Here is a 12432-nt window from a genome sequence, read left to right as displayed (position 1 = left end):
CGTTACGCATGTTAAATCACTTTACAATTATCTACGATCGTTAGGTCATCTTTTTGTAAATGGGCAAAATAATGGTTTGTTTGACTCGGGATAATATCCCACCGCACGTTCACTTGAGAATTTAATGAGTGTTTTTTATTCTCTTTAAAAGGTTTGGATCCATAGGACTTTTGAATTTTTAACATGTTTCAAGTATGCATATCCATTTTTTAAAACTTGTGTAGAAAAATCTCTTTCTTATAAAATTCCAAGCTATTAGGGTTGAACCAGTGGAATTTCCCAAACTTGGAAAACAAAACTTTTGTGTTCATCTGTGGTGTGTGAATAATTTTTCTTTGCCTACATTTGTTATTGTTTTAAATTTTTTCCATATATAAACTCTAAAATTTTCATTTTTTGTGATCTATTTACTTTTTATGTCTTTTTGGTTTACGAGATGAAGGGAAAGTTAAAACTCAAGTTTTGATTTAAGAAAAAAATATACCTCTAAAATGGAAATACATAGTCCACAAATGTAGAGTGAGATAATTCCAAAAAGTGTCTATAATTTTTAGGGATTGTAAACTCTTTTTAATTTCTATATATTAGGTTTTGCAATCGTTGAGAAAAGAGGGGTGGCGGGGATTTTTAACTGTGTGTTGACTCCAAATCCATCAGTCATTCCATACAAAAATAAAGCACATTATGCATGATAAATCACTTTACAATCATCATTAGTCCTTCATCATAAAACTCCTTACTCTGTGTTATTTAATGGTGAAGATTCTTTTTCTCTTCCTTTGAAAGTGTTTGGATGTACGTGTTTTGTTCATGTTACATTCCCACATAAAAATAAACTTGATCCTCGGTCTATGAGGTGCATTTTTTTGGGGTACTCTCGCACCCAGAAAGGTTATGTCTATTACAATCCTACCCTTCGGAGGATGTTTATCTCTAGGGATGTGACTTTCTTTGACGACACGCCATTCTACTCCTCCCATGATGCTCCTCCAGGATGGACTTGTTCTTCTACTACTCCTTGTCCGCTTGTGCCATTCAATCTTGAAGTGGAACCATCCCTTGATGCACCGGTTGTACCTTCACCTGTGGAGTTGTCGGATCCACCCGAGGTAAGTCCTTCTCCTCCTATGTATGGGCCTGAATTTGATACTCGGCCTATTACTTTAAGAAAAGAACGTCGCTCTTGTACTACTTCGCATCCTATCTCAAATTTTATGTCTCACCATCGCTTGTCTTCCGAGTGTTTTCAGTTTCTTGTGTCCCTTTCTTCTACTTTCGTTCCACAGTCGTATCAGGAAGGCCCTGAGACATCCAAGATGGAAGGCGGCTATGGATAAAGAAATGCACCCCTTATACAAAAACCAAACCTGGTACTTAACATCACTCACGAAAGGTAAAAGACCGGTTGGTTGTCGATGGGTTTTTTTGGTGAAACATAATCCGGATGGATCGGTTGCTCGTCTTAAAGCTCGACTGGTTGGTAAGGGCTATACGCAGTGCTATGGGATAGATTATGAGGAGTCCTTCTCTCCTGTTGCAAAATTGAATTCGGTACATCATCTTATCTATTGCTACTAACTCCTCATGGCCCGTCTATTAGTTGGATGTTAAAAATTCTTTTTTTAAACGGTGATATCAGTGAGGAAATTTATATGGTTCAACCACCTGGTTATGTGGTTGAGGGGGAGTCAGTATGCTGGTTAAAAAAGTCCTTATATGGGCTTAAGCAGTCCCTTTGGGTTGGGTCTGATAAATTTAGTCAAACACTCCTATGGTTTGGTTTTCAACGGTGCTCAGTTGATCATCGCATATATTATAAAGATACGGTCAAAGGGAAAATATTATTGGCCATATACGTGGATGATATTATCTTAACCGGTGATGATGCTTTGAGCATACAAGAGGTGAAGCAAATGATATGTCAAAAATTCAAGACTAAAGACCTTGCTATGCTTAAATATTTTTTGGGTATAGAAGTTCTTCAATCCAAACATGGGATAATATTGTCTCAAAGGAAATATGTCTTGGATCTTCTTGAAAAAACAGGAATGAAGGGTTGTAGACCAGTTGACACACCTATGGATACAAATGTAAAATTATGTGCCACAAATGAAGAAGATATTGAGTGTTGACACCCAATCCATAAGTCATTTCTTACCAAAACATAGCCCGTTACGTATGATTGAACAATAAATCACTTTACAAATCACTTGTGATTGTTAGGTCAACTTTTTGTAAATGGGCAAAATAATGGCCTGTTTGACTCGGGTAAATATCCCACCGCACGTTCATTTGAGAATTTAATGAGCATTTTTTGTTCGCTTTAGAAGGTTTGGATCCATAGGGCATTTGCATCTTTAACATATTTCAAGCATGCATATCCGTATTTAAAACATGTTAGGTTCAACTAGATATCTCTTTCTTAACAATTTCCAAGCCATTAGGGTTGAACTAGTGGAATTTCCCAAAGTTGGACAACAAAACTTTTGTGTTAGTTTGGGGTGTGTGAATAAATTTTCTTTACTTACATTTGTTATTGTTTTTAATTTTTTCCATACATAAACACTAAAATTTTCATGTTGTAGTGATCTATTTTGCTATTATCTTCTTGTTTATGAGAGAATCAGAAAGTGAAAACTCAAAGTTTTTATTTAAGAAAAAAGTGTATATTTGAAATGGAATGGAAATGCACAAATGTAGAGAGAGATAAATCTGAAAAGTCTCTATAACTTTTAGGGACAACAAACTCTTTAAGTTTTTATATATTAGGTTTTGCAATGATCGGGAAAAGGGGGAGGCGGGGGATTTTTAACTTAGTGTTGACTGCCAATCCGTAAGTCATTTGTTACAAAATCATAGCCAGTTACGCATAATTGACCGATAAATCACATTACAAGTCATCTGTGATTGTTAAGTCAGCTTTTTGTAAATGGGAAAAATAATTGCTTGTATGACTCGGGTAAATATCCCACCGCACTTTAACTTGAGAATTTATTGAGCATTTGTTGTTCTCTTTAAAATGTTTGGATCCATAGGGCATTTGCATCATTAACATGTTTCGAGCATGCATATCCATGTTTAAAACATGTTTGGATCAGGTAGAAATCTCTTTCTTATCAAATTCCAAGCTACTAGGTTGAACTAGTGGAATTTCCCAACTTTGGACAACTAAACTTTTGTGTTTGTTTGTGGTGTGTGAATAAATTTTTTTTACTTATATTTGTTATTGTTTTTAATTTTTGCCATACATAACTCTAAAATTTTCATTTTTTTCTGATCTGTTTTGCCTTTATCTTTTTGTTTACGAGAGAATTGGAAAGTGAAAACTCAAATTTTTTATTTAAGAAAAAAATATACATGTAAAATGGAATGGAAATGCCCAAACGTGGAGAGAGATAATTCCAAAAAGTCTCTGTAACTTTTAGGGATTGCAAACGTTTTTAGTATCTATATATTAGGTTTTGCAATGACAGGGAAAAGGGGGAGGCAGGGAATTTTTAACTGAGTGTTCACTCCCAATCCATAAGTAACTTCTTACAAAAACATAGCCCATTACGCATGATGTTACGGACCCGGGTCATGGATCGAGTAACATGGCGTGGGATTTGAGACGCCATCACTGATGATGTGTTGTTGGACTAGATAATGGTGGTATAAAACCCCTTCTTTTATTTATCTTTCTCACGTGATCAAAGCACTCTTTTTATGATTGCAATATAGTTCTAGGAATAACTTACGAACCCAATTACTATTGATCGTGAATGATATAGGAAATGGGTTACCTTTTGCTTGATCACGATAATTAGGGTTTCAACCCTCTTCTTGCTGCTGCTTGAGCGAGGATGGTGGTCCTAGCTTGGGGTGGCCCTTGGCCTACGTTGGGAAGGCTCCTTCCCAGCTTCTTGTTGGACTCAAGGTTAGAAAGAGTCCTACTGTATGCTGCTCGTGATGTATGGGAGGCAATTCTTCAATTCTGGCTTGGTAAGAAAGGTATGAAAACCTTCTCTTTATTGTGTTGATGGAGAGAAGACTGAAACCTCTCCTTGAACTCGGAAAGGGACAGGAAGTCTCTCTACTTTGCTCGGTATGGGTTAATGGAGTATGGATGAGAGTGATGATCAATGGAGGATGAAGGGATACGTAGGTTTTTGAGGAAACCCTAACCTCGAGATCCTCAAGGAAGATCTCTAAGCCTAGAACTCGTCAAGGTGAGTCCCAAGCCTGTTTAATCTAATTCTCAATGCTTGCCTTTTCTCTATTTCATTACCCCTTAAATAGGGTTTATGTCATAAGTGTTTTAGGGCAAAAAGAATAACAATATTGCCCCTACGACCATACTCAATACAAAATTAGAAATAAATCCTACTTAAAGCAATATAAATATAACTAATGGAATCAATGAGTTATTGTCTCCTTTGTTGTGTGACTCGGTGTGCTATTGAGTTCTGGGGTAAAGTACCTATGCCTTCCGCTCCTAACAGGCCAGTCTTTGGGTAGTATTGGATAGGTGCATAACATTTGGAATCAGAACGGGCTCCCACGACGCGACTTCGAATCCCCGAGGGGACTCCCCGGCACCCTTCGTTGAGAGTTAAGCCAACGTGGGCGTCGGCTAGCGAAGGTGGGGAGTACTGTTATGGTCCTCGGGGTAAGTACATATGCCTTCCACTCCTAACAGGCCGGTCTTTTGGGTAGTATTCGCCAGGCCCATAACACATGATTGACGGATAAATCACTTTACAAATCATTTGTGATTGTTAGGTCAGCTTTTGGTAAATAGGCAAAATAATGGCTTGTTTGACTCGGGTAAATATCCCACCGCACGTTCACTTGAGAATTTAATGAGCATTTATTCTTTGCATTAAAAGGTTTGGATCCATAGGGCATTTGCATCTTTAACATGTTTCAAGCATGCATATCCATATTTAAAAATAATTATGATCAGTTAGAAATCTCTTTCTTATCAAATTTCAAGCCATTAGGGTTGAACTGGTGGAATTTCCTAAACTTGGACAAAAAAACTTTTGTGTTTGTTTGTGTTGTGTGAATAAATTTTCTTTACTTAAATTTTTTATTTTTTTTAATTTTTCAATACATAAACTCTAAAATTTACATTTTGTTGTGATCTATTTTGCCTTTATCCTCTTGTTTACGAGAGAATCGGAAAGTGAAAACACAATGTTTTGATGTAAGAAAAAAGTGTACATCTAAAATGGAATTGAAATACACAAATGTAGAGAGAGATAATTCCAAAAAGTCTCTCTAACTTTTAGTGACTACAAACTCTTTTAGTTTTTATATATTAGGTTTTGCAATGATCAGGAAAAGGGGGAGGCAGGAGATTATTAACTGAGTGTTGACTCCCAATCCATAAGTCATTTCTTACAAAAAAAATAGCCCATTACGTATGATTGACTGATAAATCTATTTACAAATCAACTGTGATTGTTAAGTCAACTTTTTTTAAATGGGAAAAATAATGGCTTGTTTGACTCAGAAAAATATTCTACCGCACGTTTACTTGAGAATTTAATGAGGATTTGTTGTTCGTTTTAAAAGGTTTCAATCTATAGGGCATTTGCATCTTTAATATGTTTCATCATGTATATACATATTTAAAACATGTTAGGATCAGTTAGAAATCTCTTTCTTATCAAATTCCAAGCCACAGGGGTTAAACTATTGGAATTTCCCAAACTTGGACACCTAAACTTTTGTGTTCCTTTGTAGTGTGTGAAAAAATTTTATTTACATAGATTTGTTATTGTTTATAAATTTTTCTATACATAAACTCTAAAATTTTCATTTTGTTGTGATCTATTTTGCCTTTATCTTCTTGTTTACGAGAGAATTGAAAAGTGAAAACTCAATGTTTTGATTTAAAATAAATTGTACATCGAAAATGGAATGAAAATGCACAAATGTAGAGAGAGATAATTCCAAAAAAGTCTTTGTAACTTTTAGGGACTGCAAACTCTTTTAGTTTTTATATATTAGGTTTTGCAATGATCTGGAAAAGGGGGAGGCGGGGGATTTTTAATTGAGTGTTGACTCCCAATCCATACATCATTTCTTACAAAAACATAGCCCGTTACGCATGATAAACTGATAATTCATTTTAAAAATCATCTGTGATTGTTAGGTCTGCCATTTGTAAATGGGTAAAATATTGGCTTGTTTGACTCAGGTAAATATCCCACCTCACGTTCACTTGAGAATTTAATGAGCATTTGTTGTTCGCTTTAAAAGGTTTGGATCCATAGGGCATTTGCATCTTTAACATGTTTCAAGCATGCATATCCATATTTAAAACATGTTAGGATCAGTTAGAAATCTCTTTCTTTTCAAATTCCCAGCCATTAGGGTAGAACAAGTGGAATTTCCCAAACTTGGACAACTAAACTTTTGTGTTCGTTTGTGGTATGTGAATAAATTTTCTTTAATTGCACTTGTTATTTTTTTTCCATACATAATCTCTAAAATTTTCATTTTGTTGTGATCTATTTTGCCTTTATCTTCTTGTTTACGAGAGAATTGAAAAGTGAAAACTCAAAGTTTTGATTTAAGAAAAAAGTGTACATCTAAAATGGAAATGGAAATGCACAAATGTAGAGAGAGATAATTCCAAAAAGTCTCTGTAACTTTTAGGGACTGCAAACTCTTAAGTTTTTATATATATGGTTTTGCAATGATCGGGAAAAGGGGTACGCGGGGGATTTTTAACTGAGTGTTGACTGCCAAACCATAAGTTAATTGTTACAAAAACATAGCCCGTTACGCATGCTTGACCGATAAATCACTTTACAAATCATATGTGATTGGTAAGTTAGCTTTTTGTAAATGGGCGAAATAATTGCTTGTTTGACTCGGGTAAATATCCCATTGAACGTTCACTTGAGAATTGAATTAGCATTTGTTGTTCGCTTTAAATGGTTTGGATCCATAGGGTATTTGCATCTTTAACATGTTTCAAGTATGCATATCCATATTTAAAACATGTTAGGATCAGTTAGAAATCATTTTCTTATCAAATTCCATGCCATTAGGGTTGAACTAGTGGAATTTCCCAACTTTGTACAACAAAACTTTTGTGTTCGTTTGTGGTGTTTGAATAAATTTTCTTTACTTATATTTGTTATTGTTTTAATTTTTTCCATACATAAACTCCAAAATTTTCATTTTGTTGTGATCTAGTTTGCCTTTATCTTGTTGTTTAAGAGAGAATCGGAAAGTGAAAAGTCAAAGTTTTGATTTAAGAAAAAATTGTACATCTAAAAATGGAAATGCACAAATGTAGAGAGAGATAATTCCAAAAAGTCTCGATAACTTTTAGGGACTGCAAACTCTTTTATTTTTTATATATTAGGTTTTGCAATGATCAGGAAAATGGGGAGGCGGGGGATTTTTAACTGAGTGTTCACTCCTAATCCATAAGCCATTTCTTCCAAAAACATAGCGTGTTACGGATAATGTTACGATCCCGGGTCATGGATCGACTAACACGGCGTGGGATTTGAGACTCCAGCACCGATGATATGTTGTTGGACTCAATAATGGTGGTATAAAACCCCTTCTTTGATTGATCTTTCTCACGTGATCAAAGGTCTCTCTTGATGAATGCAATATAGTGCTAGGAATAACTTAAGAACCCAATTAATATTAATCGTGAATGATATAGGAAATGGGTTACCTTTTGCTTCATCATGGCAATTAGGGTTTCAACCCTTTTCTCGTTGTTGCTCATGCTAGGATGGTGGTCCTAACTTGGGGTGGCCCTTGGCCTACATTGGGAAGGCTCCTTCCCTGCTTCTTGTTGGACTCAAGGTTAGAAAGAGTCCTGTTTCATGCTGCTCTTGATGTAGGGGAGGCAATTCTTCAACTCTGGCTCGGTAAGAGAGGTATGAAAACCTTCTCTTCATTGTGTTGTTGTAGAGAAGACTGAAACCTCTCCTTGAACTTGCAAAGGTACAGGAAGTCTCTGTCCTTTGCTCGGTATGGGTTAATGGAAGATGGATGAGAGTGATGATCAATGGAGGATGAAGGGATACGTAGGTTTTTGAGGAAACCCTAACCTCGAGGTCCTCAAGGGAAATCTCTAACCCTAGAATTCGTCAAGGTGAGTCCCAAGCCTGTTTAACCTAATTCTCAAAGCTTGCCTTTTCTCTATTTCATTGCCCCTTAAATAGGGTTGACATCATAAGTGTTTTAGGGCTAAAAGAATGACAATATTGCCTCTACGACCATACAGAATGCAAAATTAGAAATAAATCATACTTAAAGAAATATAAATATAACTAATGGACTCAGTGAGTTATTGCCTCCTTTTATTGTGTGACTCGGTGTGCTATTGAGTCCACAACATCTGTTTCCCCCTGGAAAAGAGCTTGTCCTCAATCTCAAAAGTTGGGTAGACCTGTTTGAAGAGCTTATGTCATGGTGGTCCCGCCAGTGACTGCTGGTGGTATGGTTGGAGCTGTAACCACACATAATCCCCTACCTCGTAAGAGACCTCACTGTGTTCTTTGTCGTAGACATCTTTCATGCAAACTTGAGCTCTCCGTAGGCATTTTGTAATATTCTGTAACAACAAATCGCGGTCCATGAGTTCTTGATCAATAGCGTCCACGCGGGTGGACCCTGGATCATTTAGAGAAGGCGAGGGGGATCTCGATCATTTAGAACCTTGAAGGGAGTGGATTGCAATGCGGAGTGGAACGAAGTGTTGTAACAGTACTTGGCACACGGTAGCCATTGAACCCACTATCTCGTATGATCGTCCACCAAGCACCGTAGATACATCTCGATGGTACGGTTAGCCACCTCGATCTACACAACTGTCTACGGATGATAAGCGGAGGAGAATTTCAATTTAGTCCTACTCAAACAAAAGAGTTCCCGCCAAAAGTTGATCGTGAAAACCGCATCTCGATCACTCACATTCAATTCTGGAATGCCATGTAAGCCGATAATCTGCTCCAGGAATGTCTGTGCGACCCGTGTAGCTGTATAAGGATGAGCCAGTGGAATAAAATGTCCATACTTGGAGAACCGGTCTACCACCACGAAGAGTACTGATTTGCCGAAGGACTGTGGAAGACCTTCAACAAAATCCATCGAAATATCGGTCCACACCTATGTAGGAAGGGTGAGAGGCTGGAGAAGACCGGCTGGACTCAAGTGCTTGGATTTGTTGTGTTGGCTGACTTGACAGGCTATTACGTAAGTCACAATGGAGTTCTTCATGGCTTGCCAATAAAAGACTGCCCGAATTTTGTGCGATGTCTTTTGGACACCCTCATGTGTGCGGTCATGGTAGGCAGAGAGAGTAGTTGGAATCAACTAGGACGTAGGTGGTAGAAAAAGCCGTTGTTTTGTAATAAATAAGTGAATCCTGGATGGACAACTTCGATTCCATTGTCCCTGCTGAAATTTTCCGGTGGAGCTCCTGTAGAGTTGGAAGGGTGGCATGTGCTTCTCTCACTAAGTCAAGGATGAGGAATCTCGGCTAACTAAGTGAATAGACCAACTGATGATTTTCAAAACGCCATGACAAAGCATCTGTTGGCTTGTTCAATCTCCCCGCACGGTATAACACCAAAAAGTTAAAACCCAACAACTTACTGATCCAATGCTGCCGTGGTGACATCGTGAGCCATTGTTCCTATAGGAATTTAAGGCTATAGTGGTTAGTACATAAAAGAAATGCCTGGCCCCATAAATAAGGCCGCCAATGTTGGACCGCCTTGGCTAACCCAATCAATTCCCTTTCATATGCAGCTAGTTTGTGATGATGAACTGCCAACTATCTGCTAAAATACATAATAGGATGCGCCAGCTACTGTAAGACAGCCCCAATGCCCCCACCCGAAGCGTCGCACTCCACCACAAATAAGCCATCAAAATTAGGAGGCTGTAAAATAGGGGCGAAGGCGAGAGCCGATTTGAGGGCCTCAAACGACTGTGTGGCCTCCTCATTCCAGAGAAAGGCATTCTTCTTTAGGAGACTAGTCAAGGGTGCTGCCAAGGGTCCATAGTTCTGAATAAATTTGCGGTAGTATCCCGCAAGACCCAAAAAACCCCGTAAATCTTAGCAAGACTGTGGCTGTGGCCAATCATGAATAACCGGCATCTTCTCGGGATCAACCGTGACCCCCTCATGTGATATAATGTGACCCAGATAAGCCACATGTGAAGCCGCAAAAGAGCATTTGGATTGTTTTAAATAGATCTGATGTGCTCTTAAAAAATAAAAAAAAATCCTTGAATGCTCTAAATGCTCTTCTTCGGACTTGCTATATATGAGAATATCATCGAAAAACACAAGAACAAATTTCTGAAGATAGGGGCTAAATACCTCATTCATTAGAGCTTGAAAAGTGGAGGGTGCATACGATAACCCGAACGGCATGACGACGAACTCAAAGTGGCCATGATGTGTGTGGAACGTTGTCTTCTCGATATCGGAGGGGTGCATCCGGACCTGATGGTATCCCGACCGTAGGTCCAGTTTAGTAAATAACCATGACCCATGCAATTCATCCAGGTGCTCATCCACTACTGGAATCAGAAACTTATCCTTCACTGTTTGAGAGTTCAACTCCCAGTAATCCACACAAAGTCTCCATGTCCCATCATGTTTCTTCACCAGTAAGACAGGTGAAGAGAACGGGGAGCGACTGTGATGAATAAGACCCTGTTGTAACATCTCCTGGCACTGTCTCTCGATCTCATGCTTCTGAAGGTGTGGGTATCTGTACGAACACACTACCACCACCTTAGAACCTGGTTTTAAACAGATCTTGTGGTCACAGTGCCTCAAGGGAGGCAATCCCGAAGGCTCATAGAAGAGGTCTGAGAACTCCTCAACCAAACCATCAATAGTCCTGTCAGGGGTTCCCTATGTGTGGATGGTGTGGATGTCGTGGGCCCTGTCCACCTGACAACCCAGAAAGAGCACTTGACTACCGGCCAAAACAAAGCTCATAGTTAAATCCGAAAAGTCCCACAGAATTGGCCCCAATGTTTGCAACCATTTAATGCCTAATACGTTATCAAGCCAACCAAGGGAATGACAAAAAAATCAGCATTAAATAAAGTAGAGCCAATAGAAAAGGTTACCGCATTACTGATCCCGTAGCTAGGGACTTCCTCCCCATTAGCCACGGACACGGTGGCTGTTGGATGGGGAAGGATCTGTAACTAAGGTGCTGCATGGCTGTTAAACTCAAAAAATTGCGTGTACAGCCTGAATCTACTAGTCCCACCAATTCCTGGTCGAGGACTTGAGATCTACCTTGCATCGTTTTGGCAGATTTCTACGCAGTAATAGTGTACAAGGAAATCGCCGGGGGTTCCTCCTCAATAATATCCTCCGTCTCTTCCGTATCATCTGATTCCTCCACCTCGAGCCAAAACAACCTCTTACATTGGTGCCCCACCCGATACAGTTCATCCCAGTTCTTCCATCTCTGTACTTGTTAATTTTTTTTATAAATTGCGGAGGGGGATTACTAGGGCATGTATCGGCTACCGGAAACTAACCATGATTGTCTATGGAGGAAGATAATGCAGGGGTTGTCACTATAGATGAATTATGGCGGCGCCCTTGCCAAGTGGAGGATGTGTTCCGTTCACCTGGACAACCCGTCTTGCATTGCTGAAACCGTTGTCGTTGTTCCATTGCCCAGGCCATATTCATTGCCCGAGCCCAATCTTGAGGGAAAAGGAGTTCAACCTCTAACCTCAAAGATTCAGTGAGAACCACTGTGAATAATGAGACCTTCTGGTCGACCCATACCAACCTACCAGCACGAGCCAACTTTTCTTGGAACTATTTTTTATACTGTTCAACCAAGCCAATTTGTCTTAATAGGACCAAATCACCCAGGGTGTTGCTGTGGGCGGGAGGGCCAAATCTGATTGTGCATAAATTTTGAAATTCACCCCAATCCTGCCCTAGTCTCTCTTTTCCTACCTAGTGAACCCATAACAGGGCTTCATCTAACATGTGGAAAGAGGCTAGTTGCACCTTATCCCATTCAGTTGTCCCTTGATTTTAAAAAAAATTCTGACATCTATGCAACCAAAGTAAGGGATCCACTGAACCATTATAAGTAGGAAAGTCTAGCTGTGTGTACCTTGGGATTGTACCTCTATGTTGTGGTCCTTGGATAGCAGTGCGCCCAGGCCACTGCTCCCCTCTCCTGTTATACGGTTGAGTCACCTCCCTCGTCTCTGGCCTCTGCTGCCTTTCTGCCCTCATCTCGGTTAGCATGCTAATGACTTGCCTCATCTCTTCTCTGGCTTGTTGCATCTCTATTTCCAAATCACAGACTTTTCCCAGCACTGGTTGTGCTGCCTCCATGCTGTCCTCTAGCTTTTGCATCCTGGTGTGAAGTTCTTCATTGCTGAATGTATCCCCCATGTTACCCC

General features: G+C 39.2%; 1 protein-coding gene across 1 annotated transcript; it reads right to left on the bottom strand.

The window, feature by feature from the left end:
• Positions 1-8431: 8431 nt before the first annotated feature.
• On the bottom strand, positions 8432-9114 carry LOC137943646 (uncharacterized). Its single transcript, XM_068789088.1, has 3 exons — positions 8920-9114; positions 8735-8834; positions 8432-8637 (listed from the first exon to the last, which is right to left on the bottom strand). Exons 1-3 carry the CDS (start codon positions 9112-9114, stop codon positions 8432-8434), a joined length of 501 nt encoding a protein of 166 aa, XP_068645189.1.
• Positions 9115-12432: the final 3318 nt, after the last annotated feature.

The sequence above is a fragment of the Aristolochia californica genome, unplaced genomic scaffold (assembly GCF_029961685.1).
Source record: "Aristolochia californica isolate CCGP_79_NKW_82.1479 unplaced genomic scaffold, dmAriCali1.0.hap1 SCAF_11, whole genome shotgun sequence".
NCBI classification, from domain to species: domain Eukaryota; kingdom Viridiplantae; phylum Streptophyta; class Magnoliopsida; order Piperales; family Aristolochiaceae; genus Aristolochia; species Aristolochia californica.
This window is presented reverse-complemented; position numbering and strand designations above follow the sequence as displayed.